The sequence below is a fragment of the Setaria italica genome, chromosome V (assembly GCF_000263155.2).
Source record: "Setaria italica strain Yugu1 chromosome V, Setaria_italica_v2.0, whole genome shotgun sequence".
Taxonomy (NCBI): Eukaryota; Viridiplantae; Streptophyta; class Magnoliopsida; order Poales; family Poaceae; genus Setaria; species Setaria italica.
Genome location: NC_028454.1, coordinates 31,534,089 through 31,547,020, shown reverse-complemented (window position 1 = coordinate 31,547,020; position 12,932 = coordinate 31,534,089). Strand labels below are relative to the sequence as shown.

General features: G+C 45.7%; 1 protein-coding gene across 1 annotated transcript; it reads right to left on the bottom strand.

Annotated features, from left to right (window-relative positions):
- Positions 1-12,212: 12,212 nt before the first annotated feature.
- On the bottom strand, positions 12,213-12,887 carry LOC101773284. The gene has a single exon (XM_004972002.1). The coding sequence runs from the start codon at positions 12,885-12,887 to the stop codon at positions 12,213-12,215; it is 675 nt and encodes a 224-aa protein (XP_004972059.1).
- Positions 12,888-12,932: the final 45 nt, after the last annotated feature.

Sequence of the window (12,932 nt, the reverse complement as noted above, 5' to 3'; positions counted from 1 at the left end):
AGCACGTGCCCCCCGGAGACAGGGGCGCGGCCGCCGTGCACCGGCGCGGATCGAGGCCGGGTCGGCTCGGACCACCGGAGTCGCGGCGCGGCGGCCGCCGCCGCTGATCCACGCCGCCTCCCACGCGGGGGCGCCGAGGCCGAGGTGCGCAGGGCTAGGAGGCGCGGGCCGCCTGGGCGGACTGGGAGAAGGGGAGGGGAGGCGGCAGCGGAGAGCAGGAACAGAGAGCGCGGCGGCGGGGAGGGCGGCGGCGGGGAGACAGGAGAGGGTGGGGAAGGGTTAGTGTTGGGGCTGCGGGGTTTTGTTGCAATTTCCAACGAACCAAGGGGTTTTTTGCAAACTTTCCAGCGTGGGGCTTGGGAGCGAGCGCTGAACGACACGCGTCCCGTGAAACGCGAGGAGGAGGGCAAACTGGGGCTGTCTTTAACTTTAGATGGCTCTTGAGTTTACAATCCCGAGGGATAACTCACACTTGCATATCCAGCAAATAAATAACAGAAGTTTAAAAACAATTATCCATGCCCAAACTGAAGACTTATCGAGGTCCCCCTGGACCGTCTCTCGATATGTACGGTCGGTGGCTACAAACATTACTGCGAAGTGCGAATGGATCTTCATCATTATGCAATTTTTTTTTGTAAAATTGGAAGACCAACATTAAATTAATTAGTTAAGCAATGTATAATGAACATCATTGTTTTGCAATTATAAAATTTATGAACTTTGTTGTAATGTATTTGAATTCAAATTTGAATTATTGATGACAATTTAACCGGCAAAATACTACTGTTTGGAATAAGAATTTAGGTGATTTTTCTTGAATTTTTGGAAACCATCTAAGGCCAAAACAGCTTAGCCAAAAGCCGAATGATAGCATTTAAGGAAGAATTTTCATTTCAAAACTATTATAGCTTTTGTGTCACCAAGCAAAATAGATTGCCTTTAATTATGGAATTTTTCGAGGCCTGGAAGATTGCATTTGGAAGATGGAGCGTAAAAGAAATTCAATGTACTTCCATCTATGTCACGCGATTTTTTTTTGAACCGTCCATTTTTTCCTGTGGACTGACCATGAAAAGCACCCGCGTACATATCATGCATGAGAGCAGTTGTGCCCTGCACCGCCTACCAGCACTCTCAGCTCTCTCTATCTCTCCCACCTAGAACATGTCCCACCCTCTTCTTTCTTTCCTCAGCAAGAACCATGAGAGAGAGAAGAACCAAGAATCCACCCAAATCAATATTCTCCATGACTTTTAAATTTCTTACCAGAGTTTGCTGAAGGTTTTGCCGATGGATGTCATTGGCGAGCTTCTCCACCGCGTCTTTCCGACCAAAGATCGAAGAGGAGACCTTTTTCCAAGCTCTTCTTCCTCTGCTTCATCTAGCACCCTCTCAGCTCTCATGACCCAAGGTCACAAACCCCACTGCAATAGCTAATGGGCATGGCTGTTATTCTTGGAATTTATCCTTATGAACTATGACATGTCTAGAGAGACCTTGCGCGGTTTTAGCACTTGTTTTTGTATGATCTCTGCATGACAGTAGTTGGCATGTACGCGATACCACGACACCGATGTTTCAACCAGAACAGAAAATATTCAAGCATCAGAGCATGCCATTGCGGGGACCAATGTTGAAAGTATGAAACATATAGCTTGCGAGTCCTGCAGAGGAATCTATGATGGGTAACTAAAAATCTGATTTCATATTCGGCTGGCTGCAAATGGTTCATCTCCCTGGGCCCACCATGACATAAGCATCAACTCGAACGTTGTCTGCAATAGAACCTTCTCGATTCAGCATCTTGATGCAAAAACTGGACTTCAGGCTTCTACTTGAACAACATGGAGGATCTGAGAGATCTTCTTAACTCCAGTGCAGGCTCCAAATCGGCACGCGAAGGTGCAAGGCATGCTAGTCAATTTGACCTTAAAATTGACAAGGTAAACAATAAATTCTTGAGCCGATCAGCGGCAAAACCTTTCAAACTCATGGGTAGACATTCTTAGAATAAACACCATGATAGATAGGTATTCAATATAATCATACGGTGTAAATAAATAGAAGCATTAACGGCATGTGCCATCGACTGTATGAGCCGACGGGCTAAGATAGAAGCAATGTAAAACAACAGCCATAAAAGGAGCCCTTGCCTACCATGCGCACATTAGATGGACTAATAGATCTAGTCAATGTCTTGATAAGTGTAATTGGTTGCTAAAATACTTGGGTAGCACATGCTTTAATCCGTGAAACCTCGACTCATCTTGTGATGCCCCGTCTACTAGAGATCCGCTCTCAGCAGACCGCTGGCTAAGCAAGGCTAAGTGCTTAAACGTAACAGGCTAACTACCCGAGGATATTACATGGCCCACAAGAGCAGAACACGCACGGATTTGATTTATTTATATGCCAAATAAAACTTCGAGTTATTCAATTATTAAATGTTCTACAATATGCTACATAATGTTAGCATTCTAGTTTTACAGCTCAGAAATGACTCGGCGTGCTTCCTACCTCCCGGCCGACCTCCCAGGTTCGGGGCTGGGTGCGGGAGGCGACTTAGAGTGCTTCCGCGGCTCGTCCAGCTCCCAGGCTCGAGGGCTGGACGCTACAGACGACTCGGCATGCCTCCTGTTGCCTAGCCGACCTCTCTGGCTTGAGGTGGTAGGCGACTCGGCGTGCTTCCGTGGCTCGACTGGCTCCCAAGCTCGGGGGCTGGGTGCCAAAGAAGACTCGGTGTACTTCCTCGACTTAGCTGACTCCCAAGCTTGGGGACTAGGTGTCTTACTTTGGTCGGCGTGCTTCCTTGGCTCTACCTGTCTTCGCGCTCGAGGGCTGGGCGCCAATTTTAGGTCGGCGTGTCTCCTTGGCTCCGAAAGTCCTCGCGCTCGGGGATTGGGCGCCCATTCCAGGTCGGTGTGTCTCTGAGGTTCCACCAGTCCTCACGCTCGGGGGCTGGGCACCAATTTCAGTTCAGCGTGCCTCCTTGCTCCACTAATCCTCACGCTCGGGGGCTGGGTGCCCATTCCAGGTCAGTGTGCCTCCGAGGTTCCTCCAGTCCTCACACTTGGGGGCTGGGCACCTATTTCAGGTTGGCGTGCCTCCGTGGCTCCGCCAGTCCTCGTGCTCGGGGGCTGGACGCCTATTCCAGGTCAGCGTGCCTCCGTGGCTCTGTTAGTCCTCGCGCCTAGGGGCTAGACGCCTACTTTAGGTCGGCGTGCCTCTGGGGCTCCGCCAGTCCTCATGCTCATTGGTTGGGTGCCTATTTCAGGTCGGCGTGCCTCTGCGGCTTCGCCAGTCCTCGCGCTTAGGGACTGGGTGCTATATTTGGATCCCTTTTCACAACGAAAACAATACATTATATTCTTAACCATTGGACTGATTACTTTAATCGCTTCAATGCTCAGGGGGGGACTCCATATGGAGTGCATCTTGCGACGCCCTCCACGTGCTTCCCTTTGATCTACAGGATGCAAGACATCCCGAAGTTCGGTAGTCGCATAAGCCATGCGCATTTGGTCAAACCCCTGTAGAAGTTTCAGTTTTTCTTTCTTTTTTGAGCACCGCGCAGCCTCTCCATCGCTATGACGACTCCGCAACTTCAGCCGAGTGCATTACAAGTTTCGTTGCGCATTTGTTAGGCTCCTGTTCGACTCCACATTGCTCGGGGACTTGAGGGATAATGGTACCCACAGGTCCCCACTGACTAGGATACTGGTTGGTCATGATAGGTGGGCCCACCCGACCATGCTGTGCAGGCCAGGGCATGAACATACGTGGAGCACAAGTCCAGAGGTTGGGCGAACCGATTCTACCCGGATATTGCGGGATACTTGTTGTAGTATGACCCAGATTGCTTTTCATGTAACAACTGACTAGGATTAGATCCTATCCAACTTGTAATCCTAGGTCGTCAGCCTATATAAGGCGGCTAGGGACACCCCCTGGTGGTAACGGTAACGCACCTCAACCCAACCGCACGTTAATTCTCCGCATAACATACCAACAATACAAAACACCAGAACACAGGATGTAGGGTATTACTCTCCGGAGGCCTGAACCTATCTAAACCTTGCACCCCTATGTTACCATTCGAGTTTTTGGTCTTACGATCTCCCTCACCTACAAATCTACCATATGGGTAACCTCCTGATGGACTGCCGATCACTAAATCCGACAAACGTTCTCTAGGAATCAGCTCAACTTCTCCTGTTGCCCGATGCGTTCTTCCTTGGATTCATTGATTACGACAGATCTGCGCTCTGGCGGGTAGCTTAGCCTCTTATGCACACACTGCACTTCCTTTTCTTCATCAGATTCCTCAACTGCACGACGATGCTTTGATGTTCGATACTCCAATCGTTCATGTACCGATCGGCATTGTCTCTTAGAATCACGATACTTTAGATATTGTGAACTGCACTTTGGGCAATTAACAGCCGATGGTAACCTTAGCTTTTCATTCCAGCGGTATTAGAAGAAAGGACAGTTCCAATGTGACTCAAATTTGCTCCGGTTATCATCCGCTCTATCTTCCCGAGATTCCCGTCTGCGCTAGTGCTTATTGATTAGCATCTTGGAGGTCACCTTACGATTTTTGGCAGATCGGTTAGCTTCAGCCTCCTCAACTTCTTGGTCCTAGATTACTTTCTTCTTGAATTCCTCAACCGATATCTACACTCATGGATCAACCGCGCCAGATTCTTTTGCCCTTCCTGATGTAGGCAAGACTGATTGAAGTCTTGATATCAATATATTAATCTAGATTAGAGCACAATGACAAGGACCTCTTGCCTACCACTTACAAACTGATTAAGCTAACAGATCTAATTAATATCATGATAAGTGTATTGAACTTAGATAAGGTAACACGAACGAGAAGACATTAACTTCGACCTACTAACTTAACAGACGAGCTTGCGATAGGAAGGCCTCGCCTGCTAGGCTATCGGCTAGATGATGTCATCACGTTTTGTGAGATATGGATAATACCCATCCAATGTCATCATGCTAACGTTAAGGATCCGACGGCTAGCAACACGAGAGACAGGGGTAAAGATCTATTGGATCTAGCATATATAAAGTAATAAAAGCATGCAAGATTTAACTAGCTGATATGATCAGATAACTGGTGAAAAGTTAAACAAAGTCAAGGAGCCGACAAAAACAACTTAACCAGATCTAAGCCGTTCGATAACTGTGAGTGTTTGATAAACTAAGAGATTGATACGATACAACTTAATAAAACCAGGCAACTTGATAACTATGAGCAATGTCGAAGACAAACAGAATATTGGATAAAGTCTAGAAAGTTCTACTTGCAATCTAAGATAACTCAATAACTAGCCACACAACCGAATATCAAAATATAAGACTTAACTTAGAAAGTTCTGATAGAGGTCGTAATGACTGGGTGACGGTACTTACAAGCTCGCCTGAGATCGAAGCTGATGTAGCCATGCCCGCAGAAGGAACTCGTCAAATCTACTCTACTCCTACTCCTAGGGTTTTGGCGGCGTGGTGCCGAAATATTGTATTGATTGATTGATGATTATTCATTACAAGGCTCATTGGTTTATATTTATACCCTGGAGCAAACGAAAATCCTAGTCGACTATGACATGACTATTATAGCTATTTTAAAACTACTAAAGATAAATCTCCACGCTTTTCCTTATTTGGTGGAGTCAGTTTCGCTTCGGATCGGATTCCCTCCGACCTTCTATCGGCTTCTGGAACCCCGTCGTGGTGGGCCTTGGTGAACATTAAACCGTCAATGGGCTTTTTCTCTCTCCTTCATCGGCTGTCAGAACCTTATCCTTTTCGGTTGACTCTGATCAAAAACCAGTTTCAACACAACATGAGGTGATACAGTAATCAATATTTTGGCATTGGCAACAACCGCGTCCAACAGCTATTGCGGCGGTAACGGTCGCATCCACTAACTGTTTCGGTGGTGTCACACATAGCTTGTGGACATGACCGGTCGAATCTTGGTTGTGTTCTTATAGGGACTGACATCTGGGCTCCATTGGTCATTTTCTCCAAATCAAGGTGAGTCTTTGGGGTCTCTCATCCAGATCCCTCTTGGTTCTCATGGCCTGCGGCGACAAACTTCGCCGCAATTTGTCGGATTACCTTCCTCTTGATGTGCTCCACATTGTGCTCCTCCACCTCCCCTACCTCATCAATCGCGTCTACTTCACCTGAGTCTGTAACGCGTGGCGTGATGCCGCACGGGCCATGGCTCCGCCGCACCAGCTCCTGTGGCTCATCCTACCATCCCTCGTCATGGCCTCCTCCTTCGCGCACCAAACCGGCTGCACCCGCCGCCTTAGACTCCCAGAGGGCATCCGCAGGGTGCGCCTCTGCAGGTCCCATGGTGGCAGCTAGGTCACCGCCGTTGGCGAATTGGGGGAGGGTACATGGTAGTCAACATTCCTCTCCCCAATAGGGTCAGAATCATTCATCCCTTCACAATTAGGGGTTATTATTGCTCCTGCGAGCACCCCATGCTCATCTGCACCGTCATCTTCTCAGATGCTCCCACCTCACCAAACTGCCTTGCGGCAGCCCATGTTGCGAGCACCTGCAACATCGAGTTCTACCGGCCGGGGATGGACGCGCACTGGGTCGCTGTCACACCCTGAAATTTCCGAATTTCAGGATGTGAATAAAAAGAATAAATCAACAATAATTTTCTCATAATTTAAAATTTTCCCAACATTTATTTTTCTTTACAGGAAATTTAGTATAGGAAAAATAATTGTTTGCTTTTCTAAATTAAATAATGTTGTTCTATGTCTGTGCATTCATGTCGTTGCATCTTGGTGTTTCTTAAGTGCAAAAGTTTGAAAAATGCGTTTAGACGTTGCCCAGACCCTTGTGAGGATTTTTCATCTTTTTCTGGAATTTATTCTCCTTTTCCTAGAGCTAAATCCAATTTTTGGAAGGCTCTATAATCCTTTTCACGGGCTCCAAGTATTTTATTTGGATTCTTTGTGTCCCAATCCATCTCAGAGATTTATCTCAGATTTTTCGGAATTTTCTAGATATTTTTCTCGCTTTAGAAAACGAGTCCGGCTATTTCTGGAATTGTTTTCGCGCAGATAAATAAAATCAGAAATTCCGAAAATAAAAAGTCAACTCGAAAATATCTTTTTCCGAGTCTGGCCTATATATATATCACCGCGTTCGTCTCGACGCGAGGATTTCAGATCTGCAAACCTTTTTACGAGTTGCATCTCCTAACTCCGTAGATATGAAGTCAAAGTTCGGTCTTCGTCAAACTCCGGCGAGCTTTTCCGGCGAAACCGTGGACTTCCGGCGAAAACCGACACCACCATGGAGTTCCTCTCTTCGAGCTCTACGCCGTGGTGTGGTGGATTGCATGAATCCGATGTCGGCTCCGTCATCTTCCCCAACTCCGGCGAGCTTTTCCGCCGCCATTGTTCATCTCTGGCCGAAAGTGAGCACACCATCTTGTTCGTCTCATCGATATCGTTCCATTTTGCCGTTCATGCGCGAGATCGGGCTTCGTTTCCGACTTTCCCATCTTCCTCTCTCTTTCTCCTGTTTCTGTGCAGCAACAGGAACCGTGGCCATGGCTCCTGCTCGCTGCCTGCTCGCTGCGCTGCTGCCTGTGCGCCGCCGGAACCGCCGGCCGGGCCACCCTGCTGGCGCCATCACCCGCCGCTCGCGCGAGCCACCTCGGCCCCGGTCGTCGCCGCCGGCAGAACCGGCCTGGATCACGGCGGCCGTCCAGGAGCTGCGCCATGCTCCTGGCGTGAGGAAGAAGATGAAGCGCTACTTTTCGATTTAGCCCCTGGAGAATCTGTTAATTTCTGTTCATATTTCTTGTGTCTTGCAAACCTTGTAGAAAACCCCCTGTAACTTTGAGATCCTTTCAATCTAATCCAAACCTTGACCTTTTGCAGATCTAACCCCGAATTTTCAGCTTTTCGTGAGCCCTATTCCTTGTGTCTTGCCAATCTTCTCAGCTAACCCTCCAAGTCTACGGTTAATTACGTTTAGACCCCTGCAACGTCGTTTGACCCATAGATTCTACGTTTTAGCTCCGTTTTAATCCGTTCAAGTTGCGTTAGATTCATAATGATGTAAATTACACGTTACTGGTAATGTTTTCCTTCACACATGTTTTTGAAAATAAAATTTATATTAAATTTGATTAATGCTTGACAAACGAGTTCTTCTCTAAATAAAATCTATTTAGTGTTAAACATGGGTTTTCATAATAATGGTTAATTTGATTAATACCTAATTCATACCCTCTTCTAAATAAAAGCTAATTAAGTTATATATTGGTTTTTCATAAACTAAAGTTAATTTGGTTAATACCTATCTAAATAGTTCCTCCAATTAAAAGCCACTAAGAGTTATACCTCGGCGTTTCATAAATTAAATTCAATTTGTTTTCTAAATAAAATCTATATAGGTTATATCTCGAGTTTTCATAATTAAATGTTAATTTGGCTAATATGAATATAAATGTGTTTTTAAATTATAATTTGGTTAGTTCAACCCGAATCATAAAGCTATGCGCTTAGATGTTTACATGTACCTTATTTTTAAATTAAATGTTTAAATTGCATAAATTATACTTAAATATTTTAATAAAATTGGACTAAGATTTACACCGTCTTTTCTTATGAAAATATAAATATGACTTGATTAATTCTAACTAAGGATATTCCTCTGAAATATCTTAACATTGCTTTTCTCAACTAAAATAAATGAAGCTTGTAGCTCTTATCTTTCTTTTATAATTTAAAATGCTCGATAGCTTTATCTTTTCAACCATAGTTCCGTTTTAAGCGTTCGCGTGACCTTATATCGAGCCTTGTCGTTTAGTACATTCTTTTAAAGCTTTCCTTTTGTTTTGGTGTATTGTTCTTAGTTGTACTTGTTTGTTGCTTGCATGTTTGTGCCGATGTTTGCTCCGAGTAGAAGGATCGCTGTTCGGAAGTTTTGAAGAGTAGAGCTTCAAGGGAGCAAGAGCCGAAAAGCAGTAAGAGTAACTTTCTGTTGGAGAAAGGCAAGTGTCCCTAACCATCCCTCTACCTATGCTTTGTTAATAGTATTATGATAATGTTTAATCGGAACATGGAGCGACCACCCAGGAAAACAGTGCTACCACAAGACTAAATGGCTCTGGTCTTGGCTGAATAATTAGAAACCTTAGTCTGGGGTGACCTTACTCGTGATGAGGCAAGAGGGGGGACTGAGTCGTTGCATTTTTGCCTGGGATGGGTGGTGCACGCCAGACACCGAAACCTTAGCGGGTTACCACTGACTAATGAATCTTTGTAAAGGCCTCGTAGCGTCCCTATGCAATCACACCTCGGAAGTGTGGTATGGTGCCTAGCTACCACCGCATGGTTGGGTCCAAAGTTCTTTGAACTTTTACGCGACTTGTGGGTAAAGATGTGCCACCTCTGCAGAGTGTAAAACTGATCGATCAGCCGTGCTCACGGTCAAGAGCGGCCTGGACCCTCACATGATTAATTAAACTTGAAGATGGACTCAAATCGTTATTCTGGTTATTTCTTGTGGCCTTGCTGAGTACCAACCATAAGTGTACTCACCCTTGCTTACTGCTGCTCAGAAGAAGAAGGTGTGTGAAGTGTTCCAAAGATGATGCTGAGTTCTAGGCGTATGCAACCCCCAGTCGATTGCCTGTGAAGTTTGGAGCTTCCGTTTCCATAATTAAGCTGTACATCTCTGATGGTTTCGTAAGTTTTTATTTGTATCTTTTTACGTGATACTGTTGCTGTTATTCACTTATGATGTCACTATATGTATGAAACTTGATCCTGGCATACATATAGGTAGCACTTGGTTTTGTCCTTAAAACCGGGTGTGACAGTCGCGCTCTGTCAGGAGCCTAGTGTGATTGAGGACATCATCTATCGTAGGAGCTTGGTAGAGCAAAGCTTCTATGTTCTCACAAACATCGAGGATCTCCTAGTGTACTCGATCATCTCCGCTACCAACACCCCACTGGAGATGACATGTGTTGAATGCATGTTCGAGAAGCGTATGGATTACAATATCAACAAGCCTGGGTTCTCCGCGAGCCATTACCTAGTGGAGTCCCGTGGAAAACTACTAATGGTCTTGCGTGAGTACTCCATTCGTAGTGTAAAGCGGTTCACGCGGATGTCCATGATCTTCGAGATGGTTGACGCTCTGCCCCATGGCCAAGGCAAAGCTTCCTTGGTGGAGCTCCAAAATCTACAGGGCTGAGCGCTCTTCATTGGCCGAAACAGCTCGAGGGCCATTGAGGTATCTCAGTTTACCGAGGTGCAAGAGGGTTTTATCTATTACTTGTATGATACTAGCTTTGACATATCCTTGGTGATGAGCAGTGGGGGTAAGTTCTCCAGCTCTAACATGGGAGTGTACGCAATGGCAATGAACAAGAGGATGAGTAGGGGTGGAGCTCGGTGCTTTCTGTGTGGATTCACTTCAGAGTGCTCTCCTCCGCTTTGGCCTCTCAATTGAATCAGACATGCTTTGGCGCTTTGCCTAGTGCCTGACTGCTGGTACATTGCACTCCTAGCAGTTCTGATAGAGTATGTAGTCTGATAATAATTTTCAAGAAAGAAATAAAGTTTGATTGCTATGAAAAAATTGGAACATTTTGCTATCATTCATAAATATATGTTTTCTGTCATCTTATTACAAGTGTTATGTCCACCAAATCGGATGTAATCCTGTTTGCTGCCATGAATTAGATAGAAAAGACACCAGAACTGTTGATTGCAATAGAGACATATTTTTATTGCTTTTAAGTTCATGCTCAGTTTTTGTTTTGGTGACTAGTAAGTCCATATCCATTCTACCAAATTCAAGCAAAATGATGATCAAATTAAACATAATGGCTTTACAAGTCCAACCCACCCCTTATTTTAGCACTTGCGACTTTCTTCTTTGGTTGGGTACAGCACAATTCCATACCACGTATCATTTTCTACTATGTTGATTCAACATTTTGTATGTCACTTTGTGACATAGAAAACATGATCAATTGCGTCATTTTGCAAAGCTATATGAGAGACATTTTCATCCCTCAAGTTTGCTTCGAGAGTCTTGAGATAAAAGACTGTTAATGTTTTCATAGTGTGAAAAGGTTTTTTTTTCCGAGGGTTAACAATATGGTGAAAACCCATTGCTTTGGAAAAAAGCTATATGTCACACTGGTGATCTGAACTTCTCCATTTATCCTTTTACACAAAATCATTGCTTGAAAACCACTTATTTCCATAAGAAGTTTCTACTCAACATTTTTATAGGAACGTCGTTTTTTCCAGACATTCATTTCAATATTTGGTCATGTTTGATGAGATTTTTTTGGATGAATGCGTTTACTTTACTGTACTTGTTCGTGCAAAATAATGATAATGCATCGCTTCATGCTTTTAAAATTGGATAGGACTCAACATTTTAAATATTCTCAACAGCTCAGGTTTATACCATTCTGTAGTTGTTTGGCACTGACTTCCCTATCAGCTTAAACTTTTGGGTTGCACTGGTTGGTGCATGCAACTCAATATGGTATCAGAGCTAGAGGTCTCGAGTTCGAATCCTGGCGGGCGCGATTAAATAAAATAAATGCAACCCACTCCAATTTCCACATGCGGTCTGAGGGAGGCTGCACGTGATGGAGAGTGTTAGAGTATAAGTGAAATTGCTCAACTTTCGCTACCAGATTAAGCTTTTAGGTTGAACTAGTTGGTGCATGCAACTCAATAAATGAGATCAAACCGAGAGTGAGCAATGAACTGAAATTTGGATAAGGAAGGATTCGCGAATGAGACCAAACCGAGAGCGAGCAGATGAACTGAAAATTAGGTAAGGAAGGATTCGCGAATGAGAAATAATAGTTGCCCATATGAAGATCCATTATTAGGTGAATTGAAAATTGATCGAGTCGAGCTCATTAAAGATATTTAGAAGGGTGCAGACTTTTAGTTGACCATATAGGTGCATGCTTTTACTAATATATGTGAAGTATAATTTGAAGACGTGCGAGGTTCATCGAGTACATATCCAAACAACCTATAGACACTGTCAGTGAAACAATCATTAATTCTTTATCGCAAATTATGAAATACTGTAACGGCTGAATCTAGCGAAAACAACAGGGGACAGGCGAAAAACGCATCTCTAAAGCTTAGTACGCCTTACGGCAATTCGAAGGACATAAACTGCAAGAATGTTGCACCGGTCGCCGCGGAATCTCCCGCGCGCTGAGCGGCGATCAGCAACAGCCGGCCAATCTCGTAAGACACAAAGGCGTCGATGCAGGCGTATCGGACCTGCTCCATCGACAGGGGCTGGCTCCACCTGCTCTTCGTCAATTCCATGGGCTTGTCGATGTGGACGCCCATCACCTCGCGTGTCAGGGTCTTTAGCCCCACCTTCCTGAGCTCCGGCCGGGAGAGCACCTCTGCCGCGACGTACCTCAGGTCCACCGCGTTGGCCACCAGGATCTTGCAGTCGTCGTACAGGCGCTCGACGTCGTTGTCGACCCCAACGCCGACGAAGCTATGGTTCGGGCAGGCGAGGAAGGCCTTCAGGACGGCCGGGACGTAGTCGGCGCGGACGATCTGGAACACGAGGCAGCTGTAGCCGACGCAGAGCTGCAGGACGGCCATCCGGTGCGAGTGGTGCCCGTCCCTGTGGTTGATGGTCCGCCACTCGGTGTCGAGGCCGACGATGAGGTGCTGGCCGTACTTGTAAACCTCTTTGAGGAAGAGCTTGACGGCGTCGCCGGAGTTGGTGACGGTGGTGCGGATCGTGGTTCCGTCGTCCATGACGACGTCGGTGTCGTACGCGTACGTGCTCCTCTTCCTCATCGCGGCGAGGAGAGGGGCTTGAGGGATGATGATGATTTGACGATG